The 26,398-nt window shown below is 41.7% G+C and overlaps 1 protein-coding gene across 1 annotated transcript in view; it reads left to right on the top strand.

Moving 5' to 3' along the window:
• OWL1 (DNAJ heat shock N-terminal domain-containing protein) overlaps positions 1 to 26,398 on the top strand; it is a 405,956-nt gene that overhangs the window by 244,786 nt on the left and 134,772 nt on the right. Inside the window, exon 9 of the mRNA XM_089425106.1 lies at positions 4,036 to 4,116. Within this exon, the coding sequence (XP_089281232.1) occupies positions 4,036 to 4,116 (81 nt within the window). The remainder of the gene's footprint in view (positions 1 to 4,035; positions 4,117 to 26,398) is intronic.

Below are 26,398 nucleotides of genomic sequence, written 5' to 3'. Positions count from 1 at the left end.
GTGTGAAAGTGTGCAAATCTGAGCCCTAAGTGCAACACCTTGATGGACTAAAGTGGTTGCTAAGAGAGGCAAAGAAGAGGAGGTCAAGGTTTGGCCAACTAGGAGCAGTTTGTCTAGTCCATGTTCATTGTTGGAGAAGCGACATTCGATGATGATAGGTGGAAACCCTCTTGCCCTATGTTAGTGTTCATTGGAACAACGTAGGAAGACTATGGTGGGAAGAACAGTCCCAAAAGAGCTGAGGAGTGGCAGTGGACAAAGGTCTCAAAGTGTTGTGGCCTTGAAGGATGAAGGAGCAACTAGTGAGCGTGAAGACCCTAGGTGTTGATTGTAGATGGACTTATGATCAGCTAGAGGGTAGATTGGAGAGTGTGTTCAATGTCCTAAGGGAGTTGGTGCATTGATAGAAGTAGGTGTTGCAGAACAATATCGAAGGACCCCTATTGTACGAGATACAACAAATCAATTGTGATTGTCGACTACATTAACTAGATCGTCAGTGTATCTTGTATCTTGTATTCTTGTACTAGTGCATGTATGAGGGCCATTATCCCTGGTACGGAAGCCCTAAACTGTTGTATGATGAGTTTGATTAATATAACAAAGTTGGGTTGTTGATTAAATTTGTAGAAAGTTGTGTATATTTTTTACACCAGTAGATTTACTATTGTATATTATTTCGTTGTGCAAAGGAGACTTGTTGTGATACTTGAATTGGTAGCGTTAGTGATGTAAGATTCTATCCTAGACTCTAGTATCATGGGCAAACAACACTCCGTGGATCCTCAATTTCATCTTGGGGCACAAAGGTGGATTCGTTGGTCTCCAAATGGTCATAGTGTCAATCTTTGCTCCAACATTGAGGGCGTCCAAGGTGATGGTAGCCCTCCCATGTCTCAATGGGTGAGACCATCCTCATATGGGCCCTAGATTAGCTGCCATCGCTCATGAAGTGCTATGCAGGCTCAAGGCCTGCTATGTCCAGGTGCATCATCCTAAAAGGTCATCAAATGTAGGGAAAAGTGGCAAATTGTTGTGGTGCTGGAGGTGCCCAAGGGTGTATGTGATGCTTTATTGCTTCTTGGATTTCCATGGCTCCTTGTGGGTGTCAATATGCTTCTCTAGATGCTTGCGCCCTAGTTAAGTTGCCTAGGTGATGGCTATGGAACCACCTAACGATCACATCACAAAATCCAACAAACAACAAATTATTAGGTACAATAATAATTTTTGCATCTAAGTGGACCAATCTTGAATGAAAAGGGCTATTTGACACTTCAAACAAGGCTCCCCTTCCTAATTTTGGGCTTTGAACTCACAATGGTGTTACCTCCCTAGGTAGGAGTGGCTAAAGGACAACCGTGTTGGGTGATTCCCACCCCGAAGGTGAAGTGACATTTCCTCAATCCACTCTTCAATCAATAAGTGTTTTGTGAACAATAATGGTGATGGAGGGGAGAGGACTTCATGGCCAAGTGCCATGGTCAAAGGGACCAACATGGTGGGAATCCATACCCTAAGTGTATAGATGTGAGGAGGGGGAAATCGTGGATGCATGAGTTACCAACCCGATGTTTGTTTTTCACCCCTTTTCTGTGCCTTTTACTTTTTCTTGGTTTTTCCTTGTATTACTTCTCGTAGCTCAAAGGGTTAGAGATTGCTTTGTATGATGTATAATAGTTGTAACATCCCTTAAACATGAGGTAGCTCATTTCCCACCGGGGTTGGGACATGCAAGGGTTCATTTCATGATGTATATGTATTATAAGCAATATGGTGCTCAGGAACTGGGTGAGGGCCATGATGGATAAGGTAGAGCTCATGCTAGGATTTTTCCCGTGTGCTAATGTGTATGTCCCAACCATCTTTTGCATTTTAATATTCTTTCTTTTATTTTGCTTGTGGCCAATACATGATTTTTCTTTTTCTTTTAGCTGCATCAACCTCCCATGGCCATGTTTCGAGCCCTACCAGGTATGAGGATGTATGGGTGCCAAATCCCATAGAACCAATGGTCAGTTGAACCCGAAAAATGGAGGTGGAATATAGGGCTTGTAATGTAAGATGGAAAGTGGTATGGAATTGGGATAGATGGAACACACTGTCTCAATCAAGGCTTCCTAAGTAGTACCCCTCCTATACCCATTGGGCCATTAGGGGAGGTCCCATTGGACTAGGATCGAAGGTTAACTCCCAATTTAAGGTGAGAGAACAAGATCACGATTAGAACCCCTCCTTCCAGGTCACCCCATAATCCATGCCAAAAGCCTAGAGTACAAACAAGCATAAGCACTTGATTGCAAAATGAATAGAGTATCTTTTGATCGGAAGCTCTCCTTTGTTCATGTACACCTGCGAGATGGGTGAGAAGTCATATGATTGATGTAGGTGGCGGAGATGAATAGTGGCACTTCATTGGCTAGTGGTGGCTGTCAGAGGCTGCTGGCTGGCCGGCTGGATGTCAAGTGTGGGAGAAAAAAATTCTCCTATGGGGGGGGTCACCTACTTTTGGTGGGTAACAAGACACATGCATCAACCAATCCCATTGATATTTATTTTATCCTAGACAAGGCATCTTAATTAATTTTAATGCAAGTGTTGATCTCGTTGGGAAATATCTTATGTGTCAACTCTTTATAAATAGATCCTGAGAACTGATCTAATCTGGAACTTCTTCCCAAACTACTCTTCTCTATGGAAGCAGATATAATATCTGTTTATGATCACCAAATTCTTAGGCCAGAACTGAGGCTTATGATATTGCAGTACATTACAAGTAGCAATAAAAGAGACCAAGACAAACATTGTGAGCATAGCTTGTATATAAATACCTGGCAAAATTGTATCATTTTGGTGTTTCTGTTCTTAGACGCCCGATTTTTTACTCAATTATGATGGCAACACAGTAATTTTCTCTGCATCTCATATTTTTCAGTAATCCAGAGGATTGTTATAATTCATCTTGTGGCCATGCCATTTAATTTTTGCTTAGTGTGTCCTATTGATAATATTATATAACTATGATGAATGGTTGATTTTCCATGCCTGTTTATTGGCTATGATGTGATATATTGATGGCTTTAACGAATATTTTAAGTACTACTGCTTTGCTGTGGGTTATGCTATGTGATATCATGAATCACAAATAAAAGAGATCCACAGGCAATGAAATAGGAAATGAATTGTGTATATGGATGGGTGTAATGAGGTTCAGACCAGTCACATCAAGTGACCTAGCTGCTAGAGGGTGGTAGTACATGTTGTTGTCTGATGTTTAAACCACTATGGTATAGGATAACTTTCCATGTTGAATATATGCGTAAAGGTGTCCAAGATACCTAGGTTTCTCAAGATGGCCACAGTAGCAGTAACAGAATCCAGCTAGGTGTGTGAGAGAGGGAACCAACTTTAATTGTTACACAATTTCCTTGTACTAGATGAGACATCTTTTTTTAGAAGCTTAAACCATATGGTTTGGAAGGGAAGCCATATTGAAGTAACCCGCATGTTGACTCATGACTTGATTTTTAGACTACAAGTGTGAGAGGTTTGGGAGCTGACATTATGACAAACGATCATAAGGCCTGTTGCTAAATTACCATGTGCTGTAGATGCAAGAAAGACCACTCCTCTATAACTATCTTAACTGTGTTGATTTGTAGTTGTATTCTATTAGATGGCTACTGTTTAGATTCTTTTTTATGATATTGGAGATGCCTTATGTACAGTATGTGGGCATCCATGGACAAACTTATCACTTTGATTGATTTTGGCTATTTATGGACATCATTAAAAGTCTTTCCTTCCCTTGTTGGCTTTATTGATTCAAATTTCTTATTTTTTTGCAGTAGTGTTGCTATATAGAACTGGTGATATCTTCTTCGTGGTCCCAATGGTTTTGTTTTGTATTTTGTGGTTTGTTTCTGTTATAGATTGAGTTTTGATTTTATATATTATTTTTTTATTGGTATTCAAGTTATGACAGGCATTGCGTTGTTTTATAATATATAGTAACTTCATATTTTTTATCCACAGGTGTTGCTCTCAAGAGCCTTGAACCCATTTGTCGCTACAGGGGCATTGATTTTCCCGTCTTCACTTTATGCTTTTCTGAAGGTTATTTACTTACTCGGCAGAGTAGGACTTTTGCTGTTTCTTTTTTTCTTTTAAAGTGAAAAGATTTTGCAGTTTCAGAACTTCAATTTTTGCCAGATACTCAGATTTTCCTGCAATATGTAATAAGTTGGTATCTGTACTGATATGGGCAGAAAACAACAATGCAAAAACTCACATATAAGATTAGAAAACCTAAGAGATTAAAGAATGCAAGTGGCACGGAGATTGCTGCAACATACACATGGTACATTAATTGTATTATCTATTTATAGAAGTATACAATTGGTGTAGAGGTACAAAATTGCTGCATAGAGGAGGTCCCTTGACGCACAAGTGAGGGGGTCTCATACATCAATTTGGTGTTCTGGCTAGTTTGTGACATTAAATTAGCTGATCATTATTATTTATTATACTTGACCAATTATCCTAAGTTACCATTAAAAGATAGGCATTGGGTGGGCGACTTTATGTGACCAAGCCCCCTATGAATTATGTACAATGAGATATGAAAAATAAGGTAAAAAATGTAAATTACAATGATGATACATGGTCTAGCTAAGTCCTGTTACCAATCCTTTTAGCAGCGTGGTTGAAGATCCATACAATCTGCTAGGTTGTCACAACAGAACGAAGGCCCATTGTCACCTTGGCCTAAGTTCCCACATTTTATGTCCAACTCCTATGAAAAAGGCTGTGAGAGGCTTCCTGGATGACTCCAACCAAATCAATACAAGACTGATGCCTTGTAATAAGGTCAAATTGCTGAAGTGGAGGAGTTTTCATTAGTGTTCTGCTATTCTACTATGAAAAATCTGCGTTAAATACACCAAAAGAACAAACAGTACAACAAATACTAACATATATAGCACATAAATAGTCAAACTTGATGTAATAAAATGTCCTAACCAAATATGTAATTATTTCTATGAACAAATAGATGGTTAGGGGGGTTGCTATGTAAAACAACTTGCTGCCCTATTTCTACAGCTGTGTAATTTTTGCAGAAAATACAGAAATTAGCAAGTCAACTTCTTGAAATTCCACCTAAAGTACCTAAACACTTATAGATCTGGATCTAGGGATGGGGAGACTAGGAAGTAGAAGATTGTCCAATATAGACCATTTCTATGCCTTCTGACCTGTAATAAAATGAATTTTCAGCAAGCTGGAAACTCAGTTTATGAGATTTTGAGGTCAATCCCTGGGAACTCAACCCATAAAATTATTTCAGCTGAAGTTCAGAATTTTAATGGTTGAAATAAACTAATCTTAAGCTAAAGATTTCAAATATATGCTTATAAACCAATCTGAGCTAAAACAGGGCAAAATATAAGTACTTATTTGTAGAAATGGAGCCTTGTTGAGTGTAAATCTGCAATAATGTCTGCTACAACTATATTTTCCTGTAGATCTGCAAACATAAACTAGATAAACCTGTGTAAATTATGGCAAAATGAACTCAAGAAAACAGATATATCAATTTTTTGGTTAAAAATATGAATTCACGCTCTTTTTGTCCAAGGATCACTAGCTATGAAAAAAAGGAATTTTGCAGTAAGCTAGTGGTAAAAATGAAAAAACTAAAAGAATTCTATAATTTTTCAAATATGAGATGTTTGAAGAGTGAGACTTTACCTTTTCTTTCTTATCTTACCAATTTGTAGAGTTGCAATCACAACCCTTCCTTTGTCAGTTTTCCCTTTAGAGACTAAAGATGAGTGAGATGTTGGAGATTTAACTCACTAGGAGGATATACTCATTCGAATGTCCCAATCAGAATAGCAACAATAGTGCCAATAGGCCACAATTTCAAATGGAGATTCACCTTAGAGGGATTGTCCAAAACTTGGAAAACTGTATTTTAGTCACTATATAAGGCTGAGGTCAAGATTGGGCCTCTATCTCTCCTTCCACATGACTGTTTGTCCCTCAATGGGTTGCTATCTTGATCTCTTGACGGAAGAGATACACCTGCAAAATATTCCTATAAAGCACAATCATAGAGATGAAACTAATAAGGAAAAGAATAAAAGAATCAACTCAACACATGAAATATTTTTTGCGAACTGGTTTCTTTGTAGTATGGCATCAAATGATCTCACAGATAATGACAACAAATGGGAAGAGTATCTAGCAATTTATAATTCTTATTAATGGCTAGTTTCCTCCTATTAAAATAATATCATCTTGACTTGTCATCCACATGTTGGAGACTATGTTGACCTAAGAAAAATAATATTTTATTACAATGAGTTTACCCACAAAGGTGGGTCGAGTGCTGTCTTAGCTCCATGTGTCCATAGTGCTACCATATCACTTTGGTCAAACCTCCATAATGATGGTGACACTGAGAATCTCTAATGTTAGTTTTTGTAGCATCAGATGGTGTTCTAGTCTCGAGACTTTGTAGAGGCTAAAACACAAGAGTTCTCCAAAACCCAAAAATCATTTATGGAAATTCCACCTGGAGATGACTCAATTAAATTAATTGGCCATAATTAAAAATTTCCTAAGTCTAAATTAGGAAAAGTGGTTAATTAATATGAATTAATTGAGAAAGGTGTGAATCTTCTAGAAACTCACAAAGATCGACTTGGAGATGATCTCAACCATCGATTAAGTTTTAATCGTGGCCATTGGAGTCCCAATTGGAGATTATAAGAAGAGTTCGACGGGTAGATGGAGAACACACCGATGCAGATACTTAGTTGCCTAGACAGTTTGAATTCCTAGTTGCAGGTGTGATTCAACAGTGGTGATCGAGCTAGGAGGCGAGTAGCAAGGTGGCAGGAGAGATCAGTTGTGATCCATAGGAAGTTTTCTAGTTCTAGAGAGTCAGAAAGAGGAGGCCGGAATTTTTCTCCAAGAAGCATTGCAGGGACTACGCAATTGCTTCAACAAAGCAGTTTGATTTCGCTGAAGGGGAGGACGCTTTCAGTTATAGAGGCCGGGAATATTTTCCAGAGGGATGGAGAAGCATTTCCCAGTCTGCAACAGGCATAACGGCTAGATTGGCGGCAGTTCCAGGCCAAGTGTGTGAGGGTTTGTGTTAAGGTGATGCAGGGCTTGCGCAGCGTAGGTGGACGACTTACTTTTTAGAGGTAGTCAGGGGCTGGGATTTTACGGAGAGGGTAAAATCCCTTAGTGTATTTTTGCCAGTATTTCTCTTGGGTAGAATTGCCAGTTTGGCGACATTTCTATTGTACATTGAATTTCTGCTGAATAATAATATAAACCCTTCGCTACAACAACTGGTTTTCCCACATTGGGTTTTTCCAGGGATTTTTGTCCAAAATAACAGTGCCACAACTTTTTGTGTGTGCTAGCATTTCTCAGTTTCCAGCACTTTTATTTTCTTTATATTTTATTTGTGAAGATTGCAGTGTGATTAATTCGTTGTTGCCGTAGCAATAAACTACATAATTAATTTTACAGTTAGAAGAGTTAATGCTAGTTGCTACAATAGAAATTTTGTTGAATTTCTCACATGGTATCAGAGCGAGTTTGATAGACAGGAAGATTAGAAGTGGAGAAAGGAAAATTCTCTATTTAGAGGGAGCACTAGGATGAATTTTCCGGGGTTGCACAGTGCCTAGCCAAGTAGTGGGAATTACTGGGCAAGGGTTCAATTTTCCAGTTGCAGTTGCAGGAAAGCTTGCCTTGTTTAGAATAGTGATTTCAGTAGGCAGAGGGAGCAACAAATCAGTATTTTCGCTGAGCAAATTTCTTGTCTGGCAAATAGGGTTTTGCAGTAGTTGCTAGATAATCAGTGCCGGGTGGAAGTGGAAGTGCACACACAGAGGGATGAATTTCTAGATTTTCCTAGAGGGTGTCCAGTTCCAGTGTTTTGGAGGAGAGCCATAATTTTCTAGTTGCAGAAGGCCATGTGAGTTTGCGAGACTAGCCAATTCGAGTTATTGGGTTACATTTCACGTGCCATTTTTTCGGAAAAGGACATTCGAAAATGCTGAGTGAGTACTTCCAGGAAGTAGCTAAAGGAAGAGCGAGGTAGACAAAGCAGTTTTGCGCATTCCAAGAGGGAGTGCGAGTTTTAGAATAGGCAACCGAGCAGGATAACATGAGGAGATTCTAGTTTTGAGCTTTTGCAGAGATGGCCATAGTCGGGTTTAGAGATCAAGACATATTGGACAATGCCTCCAACTATGTCATTTGGAAGGTCAGGATGTCCTTTCTCCTTGATGAGCATGGTTTGAAGACCTATGCAAAGAACGTTGTGGTAGAACCTACTGATGCAGATCAGCTAAGAGAATTCAAGAAGGAGATGGCCAAGATGAAGCAGATGATCCTCGATGGAGTCCGGGACGATATAGTCTCACACAAATCGGCCAAGAATACGGCTAAGGAGATGTGGGGTGCTCTCGCAGGGCTATACCAAAATCCTTCCGAGCAGTGGAAGATGTTCTTGAAGGAGAAGCTGAGGAACATCAGGATGCATAGTGGTGAAGGCATTGATCCCTTTCCCATTGGAATTTGGGAAATCTGGGATGAAGTTGTAGCCGTAGGAGAAGCGCCTCAAGATATCGAGCTTGTGTGTTTGGCTTGAATAGTGTCTCAAAGGATTGGGAAATCTGTCCAAGGTGTTGATTTGTGGTAGCATCAGATGTGTTCTAGCCATGCAAATTGGTGGAGAGCTAAAGCACATGAGATCTCCAAGACCCATAAATGGTTTGGGCAGATTCTAACCGGTTTGGGAGATATTAAAATAATTAATATTTTTAATGGAGTTCCTAAGTCTAAAGTTAGGAAAAATAAAATATTAATGGGTATTAATATAAAACTGGGTTAGAAGGTTCCAAAAGTCATGGATCAAGCCAAATCTAATCTTAGCCATTGATTAGAGATGTAATCTCGACCATTGATTGACTAACAGGAAAAGTATAAGAAGAGGCTTGAGGGTCACTTGGAGAACACACTGAGGGAGAACAGTCAGTTCGATTTCTGGAGCGGGGTTTGATGAGAAATTCGAACTAGTGGTCTGGATTGCAGTCAGAGGTAGCAAGTACCGAACAGAGAGGCAGGAATGGCACTAGAAGATCAGCATAGAGACTAGAGAGGCAGACGTAGAGACAGCATGATCGCACAGTGACTGGAGGGTCTGCGTCGGTGATGCAAAGAGGCCCAGTGCTGACCCAGAGGGTCTGGGAGCTGCGCAAAGGCCAACAAGTCTGACACTGAGTCTAGGGGAGGGTGCTAGAGAATTTACCTCTGTTGGGTAAACCAGTTTGGCACCTGGTTGTACTTAAGAATAGCTGATTAATAAAATCCTCCTCTACTGCACCGGTTTTCCCGCATTGGGTTTTTTTGGGGATAATTGTCCAAAATATTTGTGTCAATGTGTTTTGACTCTTGTGCATGTATTTGTTTCTGTGTTATGGTGTGATGTCTGCAACAGAATTTATTTTAATGTTTACTGAAGGGTTTTCGTAAATAACTTACTAGAAAATAAGTAGGTAAAATAAATCAGTTGTTGTAGTGATAGAATTTTCACACAAGGTATTATGGGATGAGATACAGTACCAAGGTGGGACAAGATGTGGTCTGAGTTGCAGCAGGAGGAGATGAGGCGAGCACTAGGGAAGACCTCCATCAGCAGAAGAAGCAACAACAGCAAGGGATTGAATGGTGTGAAGGAGGAAGATAATGAGGCCCTTGCATCAAAGGGTCCCAGTCAGTGACAAGGTTTGCAGGGGGGATAAAAAATAAAAAGAAGGATCTATCTAAGGTCAAGTGCTTCAAGTGTGGCGAGTTTGACCACTACAATACCCACTGTCCTCAGAGAAAGAAGGACAAGCAGGAGAAGCAAGGTCAGGTGACAACATCCACAAAGATAAACAAGTTATCCTCCATGCTAGAGGAAGATTTTGCCATGTTTACAGCTATATCTCCAGGAGTGAGGTGGGGCGATATGGAGCTTTAGTCCCAGAGTTGCATAGAGATTTGGGCAGGGTCCAATGAGGTTTGCATCAGATGGTGTTTCTGTAATATCCCGTTTCAAAGATATTCCCCAAACCCCAGTAAACTCCAACCAAATATGTACAATGATATAATAACTGGGAAGCTCAAAGTGATGGAAATAACAATGGTGCAACATATAATAATATAAACATGGAATATAAGCAGATACTCAAGAAATGCAGAGAGAAATGCTAAGCCATTTTATTATACTGAGTAATAGAATGAGTACAGGAGGTGATCAGAAAGATGGCAGCTCGACTTGCACAAGGCAAGTGAAGAAATACACTTAGAATAGCAAAAGAATGGCCTCTCTCTGAACTGCGTCCAAGCTGCCAGAGAACTGTCGTGCTGCTGAAAATCAAATGAGGATTTGGGGCTGTTCCCCTCCTCAGAAAATGCTGAAACTCTGGAATCAGACTCTACTCAAGAAACCAAGAAAAACCCAGAAAGCTTTTCTGAAATGATCGACCCCTAAAAATCGCCCCCTTGAGGACCCACACAATCCCTCAAGGCTCTGTGTTGCCACTGAATAAACCCCACCAAAACTCTGCCTGAAACTCAGCCAAAATCCTCCAATATGCAAGGGTTGATCCCCTGCTCGATCTCCTAGCACAAATTCCCCTGCAAAACCTCAATTTGGAACTCCTGCCAGAAAGAACTACGTCATCCCTCTCAAGGCTGCGCAGTCATCCAAGATGCTCAATCCTCCTGCCAAATGCTGATAAAACTACTGCAAAAATACTGACGGAAATACCTTGCCCGAGCAGGCACTCGAAGTCCCCCAGTGCTAAGGGTGAGATCTCCAAACGGAGACACTCAATGCACTAAACAGTGCTGCAGACTAGCTAAATAGCCAGCGTGCTCTAAGTCGAAGTGACTAGCTCAAATGCACATAATCGAATGACAAAATGAGGGGGCTCCTCTCTCCTTTATAGCATTGGCCTCTCCCAATCCCAAGGCTCACCTACTCCAACGTAATCCCCTCCTGCCACGTGTTCCCTTTCCATCTGCGTAGTCCCTCCAAGTGTCTGCATGGGCCCCATTTCTGCGTGGTACTTTGGCCCCCTTGGCTCCCCTTTAAGTCACAACGTTGTTCTACTAGGAAGTGACTTTTATTCTAAAAGTGAGTTATGTCCCTTTTTCCTCACCTTTTTATTTAAAAATAACTATAGAAGGCAAAATTGAGCAAAATTGAATATTCTAATTAGCCATGGCTAATTAGGAATATTACAGTCTCCCCCGACAAAATGTTGCTTGTCGTCAAGCAACTGAAGTGATGGATGCTGCAAAATTTTCTCTCTCCCAAGTGGCATCCTCATCCGGTAAATTCTTCCACCTCACCAAGAATTCCCAGACCGTCCTGCTCTGTAGCTGCCTCTCCCTGGTATCAATAATAGTGTTTGGCTGCAACACCAAATGCCCCTCATCATCCGTGGGTGGTAGCTCATCAGTCATTGTCACATGCTGTTCCAACGCCTTCTTCATGCATGATACGTGGAAAACGTTATGAAACTTGCTGCCTTGGGGCAGCTCCAACTCATATGCTACCTGTCCAATCCTGTGTATCACCCTGTATGGCCCATAAAAGCGGGGCTTGAGCTTTTCAGCCCCCTTTTGCTTCAGTGACGATTGTCGGTATGGCTGTAATCATAGGTAGATCAAGTCTCCTACCTCAAACTGTCTCTCCACCCGACCCTTGTCAGCATACAACTTCTGCTGGTTCTGCACTGTAGCCATGTTATCCTTGAGAGCTCGGAGAATATCCTGACTCTCTTGGATCCAAATCTTGGCTCTCGGAGCCTTGCTAGCACCAAACATCTCGTCAACAAAAGATAAGGGATGATATCTAGACAAAGCATAGAATGGTGACATACCGATGGACATGTGATGTGTAGTGTTGTAGCAATACTCCCCCAGATGTAGCCACTTCAGCCACGCTCGTTGCTGCCCACTGACATAGTTACGCAAGTAGCCCTCCAGCCACTTGTTAATTATCCCTGTCTGCCCGTCCGTCTGTGGGTGATAACTGGTACTCGGTGTCAACTTCGTCCCCACCAACCGGAAAAGCTCCTGCCAAAATCCGCCATGAAACGACTGTCCCTGTCACTGTTGATGGTCTTGGGAAGACCATGTAACCTGAAAATCTCTCTGAAGAATAGCTCGGCCACCTGCGCTGTTGTGTAGTGTGTGGATATGGCGAAATAGTGTGAGTACTTTGTCAGCCGACCAACGACGACAAAGATGCAATCCCTGCCCTGTACCATGGGCAACCCTGTGATGAAGTCCATCGAAATACACTCCCATTTCCCCTTCGGAATGGGAAGAGGCTGCAATAGTCCTGCTGGATGGTTCATATCCCCCTTGTTCCTCTGGCAAACATCGCACTCACAGACACGCTGGAGTACGTCCTCCTTGAGGCCCTTCCATGAGAACCTCTCTCTAATGGCCCTGTAGGTTTTGGTAAATCCTTGATGACCTGCCAATGGTGAATCATGTGAGGCCTGAAGTATCTTCTTCTTGAGCTAAGACCCCTCAATCAAGAAGATCCGGTCCCTGTAGTAGATGATCTCATCGACCACCCTATACCTGTCATCCGCCACCTGCCCATCCAAAACCTCACATGCAAATCTGTCCTTGGAGTACTCTACTAAGAGTCAAGCCCTCCAGTCTGCATCCAAGCTCATGAAAGACAATGTGGCTGGCCTAAGTGAAAGGGCATCTGCTACCACGCTGTTCTTACCCTTGACATAGTCAATGTCGATGTCATATGCTTGGATCTTGTTGATCCATTTCTGCGGCCTCTCCTGTAGCTGCTTCTGCTCCAGAAAGAACTTGAAGCTGTTGTGATCAGTCCTCACCTTGAACCTGTTACCCACCAAATACTGTCAGTACTTGGCCAATGCATGCATGATGGCCAGCATCTCCTTGTCGTATATAGAATACAACCTCTCGTGTGGAAGGAGCTTCTGGCTCTCAAAGGCTATCGGGTGACCTCCTTGCATCAACATTGCGCCGATCCCTTCTCCAGACGCATCACACTCCAAAACAAATGGCTGCGTAAAATCTGGCAACGCAAGCACTGTGCAGCTACTCATAACCTCCTTGACCCTGTCAAAGGCTCGCTGCGCTGTATCCGACCAACTGAATGCCCCCTTCCTCGTCAAATCTGTTAGGGGTGCAGCAAGCTGTGAGAAACCCTTGACGAACTTCCGATAATAAGTACAAATGCCAATGAATCCTCGAAGTTCCGTCACGTTTCTCGGCTCCGGCCAATCTCTGATGGCCCTGATATTCTCCTCGTGGACCCTCACTCCGTCCACTCCTATGATGTGTCCCAAGTATAACATCTCCATCAACCCGAACTCACATTTGGAGAGCTTGGCAAAGAACTGCTGCTCCTCCAAGATGCGCAATACTGTCTCAATCCCAAGTCCTGCTGTAAATGAGGATATCATCAAAGAACACCAACACAAACTTCCTTAAGTGACTGCGGAAGATGTGATTCATGCAAGACTGAAATGTGGCTGGGGCGTTGGTTAGCCCGAAGGGCATCACCAAAAACTCAAAGTGCCCATAGTGACACCTAAAGGCGGTCTTAGGAATGTCCTGTTCCCTCACGCGAATCTGATGGTACCCAGATCTCAAATCAATCTTTGAGAAGAACCGGGCTTCTCTCAACTCATCCATCAACTCATCGATCCTGGGTATGGGGTACCTGTTCTTCAGGGTCTGGTTCTTTAGGGCCCTGTAGTCAATACACATCCTCAATGTGCCATCGTTCTTCTTCACCAACACCACGAAAGAAGCAAAAGGACTTGTGCTCGGCCGAATGTGCCCAAGGGCCAGCAACTCCTGAATGTCCTGCTTAATCTCATCCCGATAGGCCTTGGGATGCCTATAGGGGTTAGTAATCATTGCCTCTATGCCCTGCTCAAGCTCAATGGTGTGCTCAAACCTCTGGTCCGGTGGTTGTCCTGGCGGAATCTCCCCAAATACTATGGCATACCTGTCAAGGATGGACTGTATCTCTGGGTGCACTATCTGCCCTGTAGTCCTTGCCTCTGATGCACGCAGCTCCACTGCCCACTCTATTACTCCCTTCCAGAAGACTGCCTCCATCCGATGAGCCGAAACAGTCTGAGGCAGATATGTGTGCTGTCCCCGTATCTTCTCATGCTTCCCTGTCTTCTCATCATACCACTCCATCTCTAGGGTCTTCCAATCTGTCGTGACCTTCCCTAGAGTGATAAGCCACTGAACACCCAGTATCATGTTGGTGTCCGGAATATCGACCACGAAAAAGTGGTCAGTCAGTGTATAGGTGCCCATCGTCACTGATAGCTCTGGAACATAACGAGCACACATCATGGTCTGATCACCTGGGACCAAAACTGAAAACCCATCGAAGCTCTCTATCTGTATACCTCTCTGTTCAACCATCTATGCATCGATGAAGTTGTGGGTTGCCCCATTGTCAACCAAAACTGATACTCGCTAGCCACGTACTGTCCCTCGTACGTGCAGCGTCAAATACTTGGGAACTCCTCGCAATGCTGCAAGGGCCCCTCCTGTAGGTGCAAAAGCTGCACCACTCCCGTACGTGCAGCGTCAAATACTTGGGAACTCCTCACAATGCTGCAAGGGCCCCTCCGGTAGGTGCAAAAGCTGCACCACCCGTTGGTGGTGGTGGAGGTGGCAAACGATCCTGTGCGGCATGACTACCTCCTGCCTCCACATCATCCTCCTCATCCTCTTCCCTGCTGCTCTCAGAGAAGACCTCAATAAAGTGTGCTTTGCCAGCAGCACATCTATGTCTTGGTGCCCACGGCTCTTGATAGGTGAAGCACAACCACTTCTTCTTCAACTCCCTCTTGGCATCATCATCAATCTGTACTCGTCCTGGATTCCCCTTAGGAGGCAGAATCCTTACATCCTTCCCCTTAGGCTGAAAAGCCTGTCGCTGGGGGTAAGGTGTCCAAGTCCTGGGTAAGACATGCTGTAAGTCCTGGGTCTTGCTAATAGCATCCTGAAGGGTGGTTGGTCTAGCGGATCTGACTAGACCCCGAAGTGGCTCTGCTAACCCCTCAACATACATGTAGATCCTCCGTGCCGTGGACAGATCTGGCACCATCACTGAAACCCTCAAAAAGTCTGCAATGTAGGTCTCTGGGCTTCCCTGTCTATTTGAGCCTCGTCAGCTCAACAAAGTGCTGTTCCAGATCCCTTCGGTCAAACCTCTCCATCAATCTCCTGGTGAACTTGGCATATGTCGTCACTGTGGAATGCTTGAGTGTAACCATCCCATGGAACCACCAATCCTGGGCCTCACCATCCAAATGTAATGTTGCCACCTTGATGGCCTCTGTCTTCGACATCTAGTTAGCTAGAAGTAAATGTCCAGCTTCTCCACCCAAGACTTTGCCGAACTGTTTGATGAACCATCAAACGTAGGCAAGTGGAATCTACTAGCTGCACAGTGGGTGTCACCATCATGATAACGCCGGTATCCTCTGTGATGGTCGCAGGGTCTATTATCCTGCTGGAGCTGAACAAAGTCTTTGAATGAGAGAGCCTCCCTGAACTCCTGCCCATAGGCTTGGTACTCTGCAAAAGAATCGCCCATATGACCGGGCTCTGCCTCCTGCTGGGCTCCAGCCCCAGTGTCTGTTCCTAAGAAAGTGGGCATGGTAGAGCATGTAGGGGCATGTGAGGCCTGTTGTCGCGCGAATTGACACGACAACGCTCAGACCGGGGGCTGTCACTCTGATCCCCGATCCCTCCGTTTAAGCCTGTCTCCCGCGGCTAAGGGGGGTAGACCCTGTGAGAGGATGAAGACCAACTGTCGACCAGTTGGTTGGGAGACACGAGATACGATATAAAAAAAGGCTTGATGGATTTGGTTAATTTAGCAGACCAGTGCCTTAAGAGATTGTTATTAAAATGATTACTTGTTAAATGATATAAAAAGATGGACCATGAACAACAATCATCTATCATTAGCTAAAACACAATGCTCTTAGAATGACAAAAACGATATCCAGCAGCTAAAAATTTGAAAAGATGAATGCTTTAAATCACCACGAGAATCATAAACCATCAACCAGATATCAATTTCGCATCTCGGCTTGAAAACTTTAGATCTTAGCAATAAAGATATAACGTGAAAGCAACTGAAATCTGGCAAAAATAATTTTCCACAAAGATTTTTTATATTTTTTCAAATTTTTTTTTTTTTTTTTTAAATCTTTTTTCAATTTTTATTTTTCGATGTTATGAAAATTAAAAATAAATCTAAAAAAAAATTTAAAATTCTAAAACTAATCTAATTTTAAAACTAAACTAAACAAAAAATTAAATTAAAATTTAAAAAATCTAACAAAAACATTTTTATTTTTTATATTTGAAAATTTTAAAATCTAAAACACAAACTAAAACACTAACTAAATAAACTACAACACTATAAACTAAAAAGATTTAAAACTATATGAAAATTTGAATAAACTAAATTCTAAAAAATCTAAACTAAAACTAAAGAAGCTAAAATCAAATCACAAAGGAACGGAAGGTGTTTTCGTTTTCCCCTTTTTTCAAAATTGAAATTTTATGAAACCTAAATCTAATGCTAACCTGGGAATGACATGCCACCACGGGCTCAGCGTGAAACAAAACGAATAAAACCCTACAGCTCACAATGCGTCAAGCTACAGCCTTCAAGAAAAACGTGGAACGAGAAAAAGACTTAGAATGGAACCGCAGAAGGAAACCCAGCCATGTCTCGGCCGCCGGCAGGAGAGAACGTGACCCAGTCTCCGCGATAGAGGAAAAATTAATGCGTACAGAAGCTCTGAGAGGGGATGGGTGACGGCAGGGATTTTAAAAAAAATTGCTGGTCGATCCACGCATAACCAGAATATTGATTTATTTGTCCACATGCATAACTCACGCCAACAAAACTTCAGGCAAAACGCTGGCAAGTCGGAAATGTTACAGCCCTTTACGGCTTCAATATGCAGTGAGCCACAAACTTTCAACAAATTAATGAAGAATGATAGAGTCCCAAAAAAAATCGCGAAACCGTCTCGAAGCATATGCTGGAGAATTTTCAACGATACGCAGTCAGCAAAAATCGATGAATGAGTGAGAGAAACTGACGGTGATGGGTCTGCGGGTTGATTTTAGATGAGCTGAATTGTCTATAAGAAAAAACATAAATCGAAACCCTGATGCATAAAACAGCTTCGACCAGAACACAACAGATTAAGAGTATAAACACGATGGCACAGACAGCTGCAGTGAAAAAATCGATTTTAAAGGTTTAACGCAGTCAAAATAATAAATAAAATTTACCTGGGCCGTGTCGAATTAGAGTTCGATACCGTGTGTGAATGAAAGTCATACATTGACGGAAGTCACTGTTTGTCTAAGCCGCTTGGCTTCATCGAACTAGAAATCGAGATCTGAGGAATCCGATGTTGCCTTCATGATTTGCTGAGATAGCGGCGTATTCTCGTTTCAGGCTTTTCTTCTGTTGGCGGATATTTAAGGAACCTTTTCCTAGCATGAATACAGTGGCAAATCTTTGCTGATGCCTGCAGATTGATGAAACGTGAAACCTCCTGCGTCTTTACCAGAGAATCTGGAGTGTTTTGGTTTGATGCCCACGATGAAACCAGCTATACTCTGACAGATTGCCCTTTTGAAAACCCTGTAGCTGAAAACACAGAAATACAGAACCCTAATGAAAAAATTGTGAAAAGCAGAAGTTTGAAAACCCTAAAAGAAAAATGAAACCCTAAGACAGCTTAATAATTTACAGATTTGGCCCCTGAAATGCCAGATTTGACAATAATTGCAGTAATGTTTTCAGTATATCAGAAATTTTGAACTTCACTGTGAACAGAAAGAAAATTCTCTCGTGTAAAACAGAAAATAAACTCTTAATGATTAACCCAGGGAACAATCAGCTGGGCTCTGCACAGAAAGTGCTTGCGGGAGTTGGCTGGTTCAGCCGAGAACTTCCCCGAACGCCCACAAAATTTCCTTCAAAAAAATGTTTTCCTGCACATCTCAAGCAACCATCAACAAAGAGAGAGAGAAAGCTGCTAGATCTCAGGAAATAATGGAGATACCTGCCATTATTTCAGAAACCCTAGTAGCCCTCAAACCCTAGCAGGTGAACAAGATACCTGTGCTCACACTACTCTAAAAACAAGCTATGATTAATGGCTGAAAACTGAAATATGCAGAAAATTAAAGATCTCACAGCAATTCCAGAGAGCAACACCAACACGATTTGGACCCCAAAGTCTTTTTATTAACCAGAAAATCAGATTACAAGAGAGCTTTTTCAGTACAGACTCACAGATCAGATAAACCCTAAAATGACCCCCTAAGACCCTATATAAAGGAAATGATCCCAACGGCTAGTTTTGGGTGATCCATGTAGAACTGATCTCGACCGTTGATGAGGATCAAGACATCTCTTGATCTCATCCGTCGATTTTATTTAAAAAGATATTTTGCATGCATTCACAAAATATTATTATTTTATTGCTTAGGGTTTTTGCTTTATGTTTTTTTTTATTATTTTATTATTTTTATTCATTTTTTTAATTTTTTAATTTATTTTAAGATGGATCATCAAACTAAGCCGTTTGGATCATCACCTAGGACCTAGGACTTAGGACTCATGAGGGGATTTACAACATTTTTCAACCCTCAGGACACATTTCATCATGATTTTTACAATTTACATCTCAAAGGGATGAACCCACTTAATACAGACCCTCATAGAACACCCAGTTCTGCAACACAACTATAATCTAGCAGATTAACATACTAAGATTCTCCTAAAGTTCTAATGACGAAATCCATCCCGGCTTTGGGGTCAGGTTTGAAGGAAAACTCTGCCGATCGTAGATCGGTGAGACGAAAAACGTCCCGGGACGCAGATCATCATTAGAAAGTTAGGTCTACCTAGGCAACTTTACATACATGACTCTGATCTGCTTAGATTATTTACAACTTATACATGCAGACTGGGTTTACAACAAAAATGATCAAGCTGCTGATGATGGCAGGATGGCACGGACATGCTGATCAGGTGCTGCTTCTTTCTGTCAAGAAAAACGGGATGCACTGCATGGGTAGTTGACCAGTAGAGGTCAACAATGCCACCTGCTGAGTAGTATCACACTACTCTAGCAAATGGTGGGATGCACCCGATCCCTCACCAACCTGGAAAACCCGTTGGCTCTCACGCTGTCTAGCCTCTACTGCCGTGAATCTCTGCCCTATCACCTCAATCTGCCTCGACAGATGCTGCACTGATTTGAGGAACATATCCGCAAATCTCTTCCCGTCCTCGTCTGCCATCGGATCCTCCTGCTCTGAGTCCACCACAGGCTCCTTCTGTTCTGTGTCCACCACAGGCTCCTCCTGTTCTGCGTCCACCACCGAAACACAGTCTCCCTCTCTGTAGGTGTTCTCCAACCTACGCCCAGTGTCTCTGTATCTCCTCCCTCCGTTACAAATGTAGGGCTTTTCCCCCGGTGTCATGGATTGCTAGCTCCACAGGCTGAGCCAGATCTATGCTCTGGTACCACTGTAATATCCCGTTTCAGAGATATTCCCCAAACCCCAGTAAACTCCAACCAAATATGTACAATGATATAATAACCAAGAAGCTCAAAGTGATGGAAATAACAATGGTGCAACTTATAATAATATAAACATGGAATATAAGCAGATACTCAAGAAATGCAAAGAGAAATGCTAAGCCATTTTATTATACTGAGTAATAGAATGAGTACAAGAGGTGATCAGAAAGATGGCACCTCGACTTGCACAAGGCAAGTGAAGAAATACACTTAGAATAGCAAAGGAATGGCCTCTCTCTGAACTGCGTCCACGCTGTTGGAGAACTGCGGTGCTGCGTGCTGAAAATCAAATGAGGATTTGGGGTTGTTCCCCTCCTCAGAAAATGTTGAAACTTTGGAATCAGACTCTACTCAAGAAACCCAGAAAAACCCAAAAAGCTTTTCTGAAATGGCCGACCCCCGAAAATCGCCCCCTTGAGGACCCATGCAATCCCTCAAGGCTCTGCGCTGACACTGAATAAACCCCACCAAAATTCTACCTCAAACTCAGCCAAAATCCTCCAATATGCAAGGGCTGATCCCCTGCTCAATCTCCCAGCACAAATTGCCCTGCAAAACCTCAATCCGGAACTCCTACTAGAAAGAACTGCGTCATCCCTCTCAAGACTCCGCAGTCATCCAAGATGCTCAATCCTCCTGCCAAATGCTGATAAAACTAATGCAAAAATACTGACGGAAATACCTTGCCTGAGCAAGCACTCGAGGTCCCCCGGGGCTAAGGGTGAGATCTCCGAACGGAGACACTTAATGCACTAAACAGTGCTGCAGACTAGCTAAACAGCTAGCGTGCTCTAAGTCGAAGTGACTAGCTCAAATGCACATAATCGAATGACCAAATGAGGGGGCCCCTCTCTCCTTTATAGCATTGACCTCTCCCAATCCCAAGGCTCACCTCCTCCAACGTAATCCCCTCTTGCCACTTGTTCCCTTTCCATCTGCGTAGTCCCTCCAAGTGTCTGCGTGGGCTCCATCTCTGCGTGGTCCTTTGGCCCGCTTGGATCCCCTTTAAGTCACAACGTTGTTCTACTAGGAAGTGACTTTTATTCTAAAAGTGAGTTATGTCCCCTTTTCCTCACCTTTTTATTTACAAATAACTATATAAGGCAAAATTGAGCAAAATTGAATATTCTAATTAGCCATGGCTAATGAGGGATATTATAGTTTCCTCATGGATCATTACCTTACTACAGGGGCCTACAACATTCAGTAGCAGAAGGATTAGTGTTAGTTGGTGTAGTCAGTTCCAGAGTGACAGTTGTGGACTAGTGGTAGTTAGATGCTGAAGAGCGCAAAGCAGTGTTTATATTAGAGCATGAGGCTCAGAGCAGAATCAACACCAACACAAATTTCTAAGTGGATAGTGCAGAGGCTAGTAGCAGTTAGATGCTCAGGAGACAGTTGCAATGCAAAGATACAGTTGCTTTAGTATTTTGGATGCTTCTTAGTTGTAGTAGTTGCAGTGGTAGCAACAACAGATAAGAGGGAGTTGAGTTGCAGTGCAGATGCAAAGTTAGCAGTAATACAGGTTGTACAATGCAGTGTCAACAACAACACATATGCAACATGGTTCAACTACAGTTAGTGACAGATGGATCAGAGTTAGCACAATAGTTGGTGGATACTGGCATGCAGCTACAATTGTTAGACATCAGTAGTGTGGTTGGAGGATGTTTGAAAGACAGGGTGTTGTGGCAGTGGTGCAGCACTAGAACACCTTCCTTGCTAAGAGGGAGTGTTAGTTTTTGTAGCATTGGATGGTTTTCTAGTGTCTAGATTTTGTGGAGAGGCTAAAACACAGGAGTTATCCAAACCCACAAATCGTTTATGGGAATTCCACCTAAAGATGGCTCAATTAAATTAGTTGACCATATTTAAAATTTTCCTAAGTCTAACTTAGGAAAAGTGGTTAATTAATAAGGATTAATTGAGAAAGGTATGAATCATCTAGAAACTCACACAGATTGACTCAGAGATGATCTCAACCATCGATTAAGTACTAATTGTGACCGTTGGGGTCCCAATTGGAGATTATAAGAAGAGGTCGATGGGTAGATGGACCACACACCAATGCAGATACTCAGTTGCCTAGATAGTTGGAATTCCTAGTTGCGGGAGTGATTCAATAGTGGAGATCGAGCTAGGAGGCGGGTAGCAAGTGGCAGGAGAGATCAACAGTGATTCGGAGGAAGTTTTCCAATTCCGAAGAGTTAGAAAGAGGAGGCCGAAATTTTTCTCTGGGAAGCAGCGCAGGGACTGCACAGTTGCTTCTGCAGAGCAGTTCAATTTCGCTGAAGGGGAGGACGTTTTCAGTTCGAGAGGCCGGGAAGATTTTCCAGAGGGCTGGAGAAGCATTTTCGCAGTCAGCAGCAGGAAGGACGACTAGATTGGTAGCAGTTCTAGGCTAAATGTGAGGGTTTGCGCTAGGGTGATGCAGGGCCTGTGCAGAGCAAGTGGACAACTTTCTTTTCAGAGGCAATCAAGTGTTGAGATTGTTCGGACTGCAGAGAGAGGTTAAAATCCCTCAACATATTTTTGCGCGTGTTTCTCTTGGGTAGAATCAACGGTTTGGCGACATTTCTATTGTACTTAGAATTTATACTACATAATAATAAGATAAACCCTCAACTGCTGCAATCGGTTTTCCCACATTGGGTTTTTCCGGGGACTTTTGTCCATAGTAACTGTCACAATTTTTGTTGTGTGGTAGCATTTCTCAGTTTCCAAGGCTTTTATTTTCCACATTATTTTATTTGTAAAGATTGCAGTGTGATTAATTCGTTGTTGTCGTAGCAATAAACTGCATAATTAATTTTAGAGTTAGAAGAATCAATTCCAGTGGCTGCAATAAAAGTCTCGCAGAAATTTCACATCTAATTCCTTTGAGGAACTCAAAAAACTTAAGTATGGGTTTTGTTCCTCTTGCTGAGTAGATCACTTTTTGATGTAGTTCATGTAAAAGATAGTCCAACATTGTCCTTGATCTGCCTATGGAAAATTGGTAGCACTTGTTGACTATTTTTGACTAGCCATAACTTGAGCATGCCTTCTCTAATTGAAAATTTCAACATGGCATGTCATCCTTTCATCAAGCTCTATAATTTGAGACTGTGTTTACCTTTTGACTTTTGAAACCACTTTGCATTGGGAAGTGTGCACTGCCTTGAGAAATATGAAATGTCATTGACTGTGACACTGCCATATTTGAGAAACATCTGAAAGACACTGCAAAGCGAACACCACCTATAGAATCAATAGACTCATACCCATGTAGAAAGACATAGGTGCACCTGACATGGGCTGGAATGGCCCCTACACTGATGATCATCCCTACAAAGGTAAGTCCTCTAAAACCATGAGCGCTTAAGTAAGCCCATCCAAGGTCCTCGAATTTTATCTAGGATGAAAGGAATAGAGATGAACTCAAAGGGACCGACTGTGGTCTGACTCCAAAAGGTTTGGGATACTTGATACAATGCCTTACATTGTTGTTACAAGGCTTTAAATTGTGTCCTTAGGCATATAATGTTGTGAAAAATGACCAGGGATTTATAGTTTCCCCTGCTAGTATAAGAGGTAACAACTGGTTGCAACTGTGGGATATTTCCTCCACTCGGGACGATGTGAGAACCCCAGTAGCTTCCACCTGTCACCTAAAACAAACCCACAAAATAAACATCAAAGACTTGGAGAGAATTGGACTGATGTCCTATCCCTTCCTAAGATGGCAAGAATCCAAAACGAAACCCATAACTAAACTAAGAAATGAAATGGAAATTGAAATAACTAAAAGGCATGAAAATAAAATAACTAAAATAAACATGCAAATGCAATGCAATTGATTAATCTAATGCTCATAATATAGATCTTATTCAATTCTATCCTATTCTATCCTAAGAAAGATGCGATATGTTAGGTAAAATCATATAACCAATGCAACTAGCAAATAAATTCACTAGTACCTTGGGTTTTACTGTTGTGTTTGGTTTCTAAGAAAAATAATGAAATGTCAAACTTATAATGGATCTCTGTTCATACTTCCTTCATTGCTTGGACAACATTTGCCAAGAAAGCTTCATCGTATGGGAGGAAATCAAAGAAGTGCCAAGGTTTCTTTGTGTTATTGCAAGATTCTTCAACCCACAAATTAATTGGGTTGATATAATGATCCTTCCCATCATTGTTGTTTGTCAAATATGTGAGCAAGAAGGGTTTCAATGGCAGTTCCCACTGGAACCTGTGCAAAGATTCATGTCTTCTATGTTGCCTCTCATCACATGCACACACAAATGATGAGAAAATTCATGAAAATTGAAAATATATTAGAAACCACAATTTATAGTTAGCTGTTTTGATAAGGAAAGTAGGGAGCTTATAGCGAATGATGTGGGTTACCCACTACTGCAGAGTTAAGATCTTTATTGTCAAAGGGATCTTTGTACCCTCAATAACCACATGCTAAGGCTATCCATTACTAGAAAGTCTCTTTTATAGGCTGAATGTTACAAGTCTCTTTTATAGGTTGAATGTTACAAGTCTCCTTTTTGCCGCTGTACATATGCCTGTACTTGTATTAACTGATATGGCGGGTCATGTGGCCAAACTCTGAAACTTGACATCCCTTATTGTTTGTCATATATAAGGGGTTGCCATCAAGTAGAAGCATATTGTATCCCATTTGTTTCTTCCAAAATGAAGAAAAGTATCAAAGCTCTCAATTTCCTTACCGATGCAATTTTCCTCTAAGATAGGCTTATCTTTTGATTCCTCCTCTTCCAAACTGCCAGTAGATGTGCATGTAGATCAATTGCTTGGAAAGGAGTCAAGGATGTCAAACTTATGCTTTCATTTGGAGGAGAGAGTGTGGGTGCTTGAATTATCCTAACATCATGGCTCTCCTCATATTTTTGCTCTTAAATTGTTTTTCAGTGGCTGATGCAAGGATAGGGAAATTCTTCATCAGTTTTTCCTATCTTAGAGTCTTCATCTTCTTTATTTGCATGGTCAAAATTATCTTCTTTTGTATCCACCATAACATTGTTTTTATCTTCAGATGATACATTCAATTCTATTGTCCTAAGATCTTCTCCGTCAATGAAAACTTTTAGGCTTTCAAGGTACAAAATCCATCCTCTGTCTTGACATGGGGTTGGATGGGGATCTATCATGCTCTCTTTACTGACTTCTTCATTCTTGAGATGGATCAACATGGTCCCTTGATTTTCCTCTTAAATAAGATCCTATTTATCACTCGACTCATCCATTTTCCTAAGACTTTTCGAATAGGAATAACACATATCATTGAATTTTAGTTCATGGGAAGGAGGAGAAGGATGAACCTTTGCATGGAGATGTTCTTGTTCAATTTTCCTTACAACCAAGGTTTTGTCTATGGCTAGACTAACACACAAACACACTAGGAGTGTTCAACCAAAACGACTTTGCATAATGGAAATATAACAAGAGTTAAACAATAAAATACACAAGAAATAAATATGGCCCAAAACACTTCTTATTAGTTCATCAACAAGAAATTCATAGGGTTCTCGTGCCAAGGATCATGTATTATCTTCAACCTTGTTGTTAGGTCTCTCCTTTGACCTAACAGACTTCCTTCATTAGCCCTCTTACTCAAGCTTTGCTACTATCCACACAGTCATCAAAAAACACCTTAAACCAACCTTCCACGTGGTCTAATGATCCACAACCAGTTATAAGAGTCCTCGACCTACCTTAGAACACAATTCAAACCTTCTATCCTAGACCTTGAGATCTCTTGGCCTGGCCTAAACCCGACTGGATAAAATCCTCTCGGGCTGGTCTAAACCCTCCTGCGGCTGAACAGATGCCTCTTAGCTTTCCTGCATTGAACTTTGACCTGTCTTGGGTAGATTTCTGAGGCCTTACAAGCCTTTACTCTAGCTACCACCCTCCTTGGTCAGAACCAGATTTCAAACCCTTGCTGGACTTTTGCTGGTCCTACTTAGCGAACAAATCCCTCAAGAACAAACCTCACAAATGTGTCTTTCTCCACAGATCTTGCTCACTCTATGAGAATTCATGTGTGTGAATGACCTCTCAAAGTCTCATCAATATATAAACTTCCAATTTGTTGTCTTGGGAGTCCTTAAGTCCATTAAAGGGTCTCCACTATAGTAATTAGAATAAAAAAGTAATATCTTTGGGTCTTGTTGCACACATTTTGTCCAAGTTCCAAGGAAGCGGAAGTACCAGATTTTTTTAACTAGATCAGATCATCTATCAGCTGTTCATATGTTATTGTAAACCTATTTTGCAAGTTATGTAATGTAAATGATGTTAGTAAGACCGTGAATGTATGTAACAACCTAGGTAAGGTTATTGTTTTGGCAAGAATTTTACCCTAGGAGGTTTTTTGTCTCACTTATTCATTTGTGTTTCTCAACACGGATGGTCGGCACAGTTTCTCCCTTCAGTCTCACCTGAAAGCTAGGGTGGAATTCTTCGTCAAAGTTTTAGATGAGTCCTAGTGTTCTAGTCGAGTCTTATGTAAAAGTGATTTGGGAATAATTTAAGCTAATTGACTAAGTTATTTTATTACAAATCATTTGGTCTACTAAATCATATTGTCGCAGATTGGGTATGTTTTTTGAGAGTCTAAGCCAAATGGG

Source organism: Pinus tabuliformis, chromosome 6 (genome assembly GCF_031772625.1).
Source record: "Pinus tabuliformis cultivar Carrire ecotype Pingquan chromosome 6, CPIR1, whole genome shotgun sequence".
Lineage (NCBI taxonomy): Eukaryota > Viridiplantae > Streptophyta > Pinopsida > Pinales > Pinaceae > Pinus > Pinus tabuliformis.
This window is presented reverse-complemented; position numbering and strand designations above follow the sequence as displayed.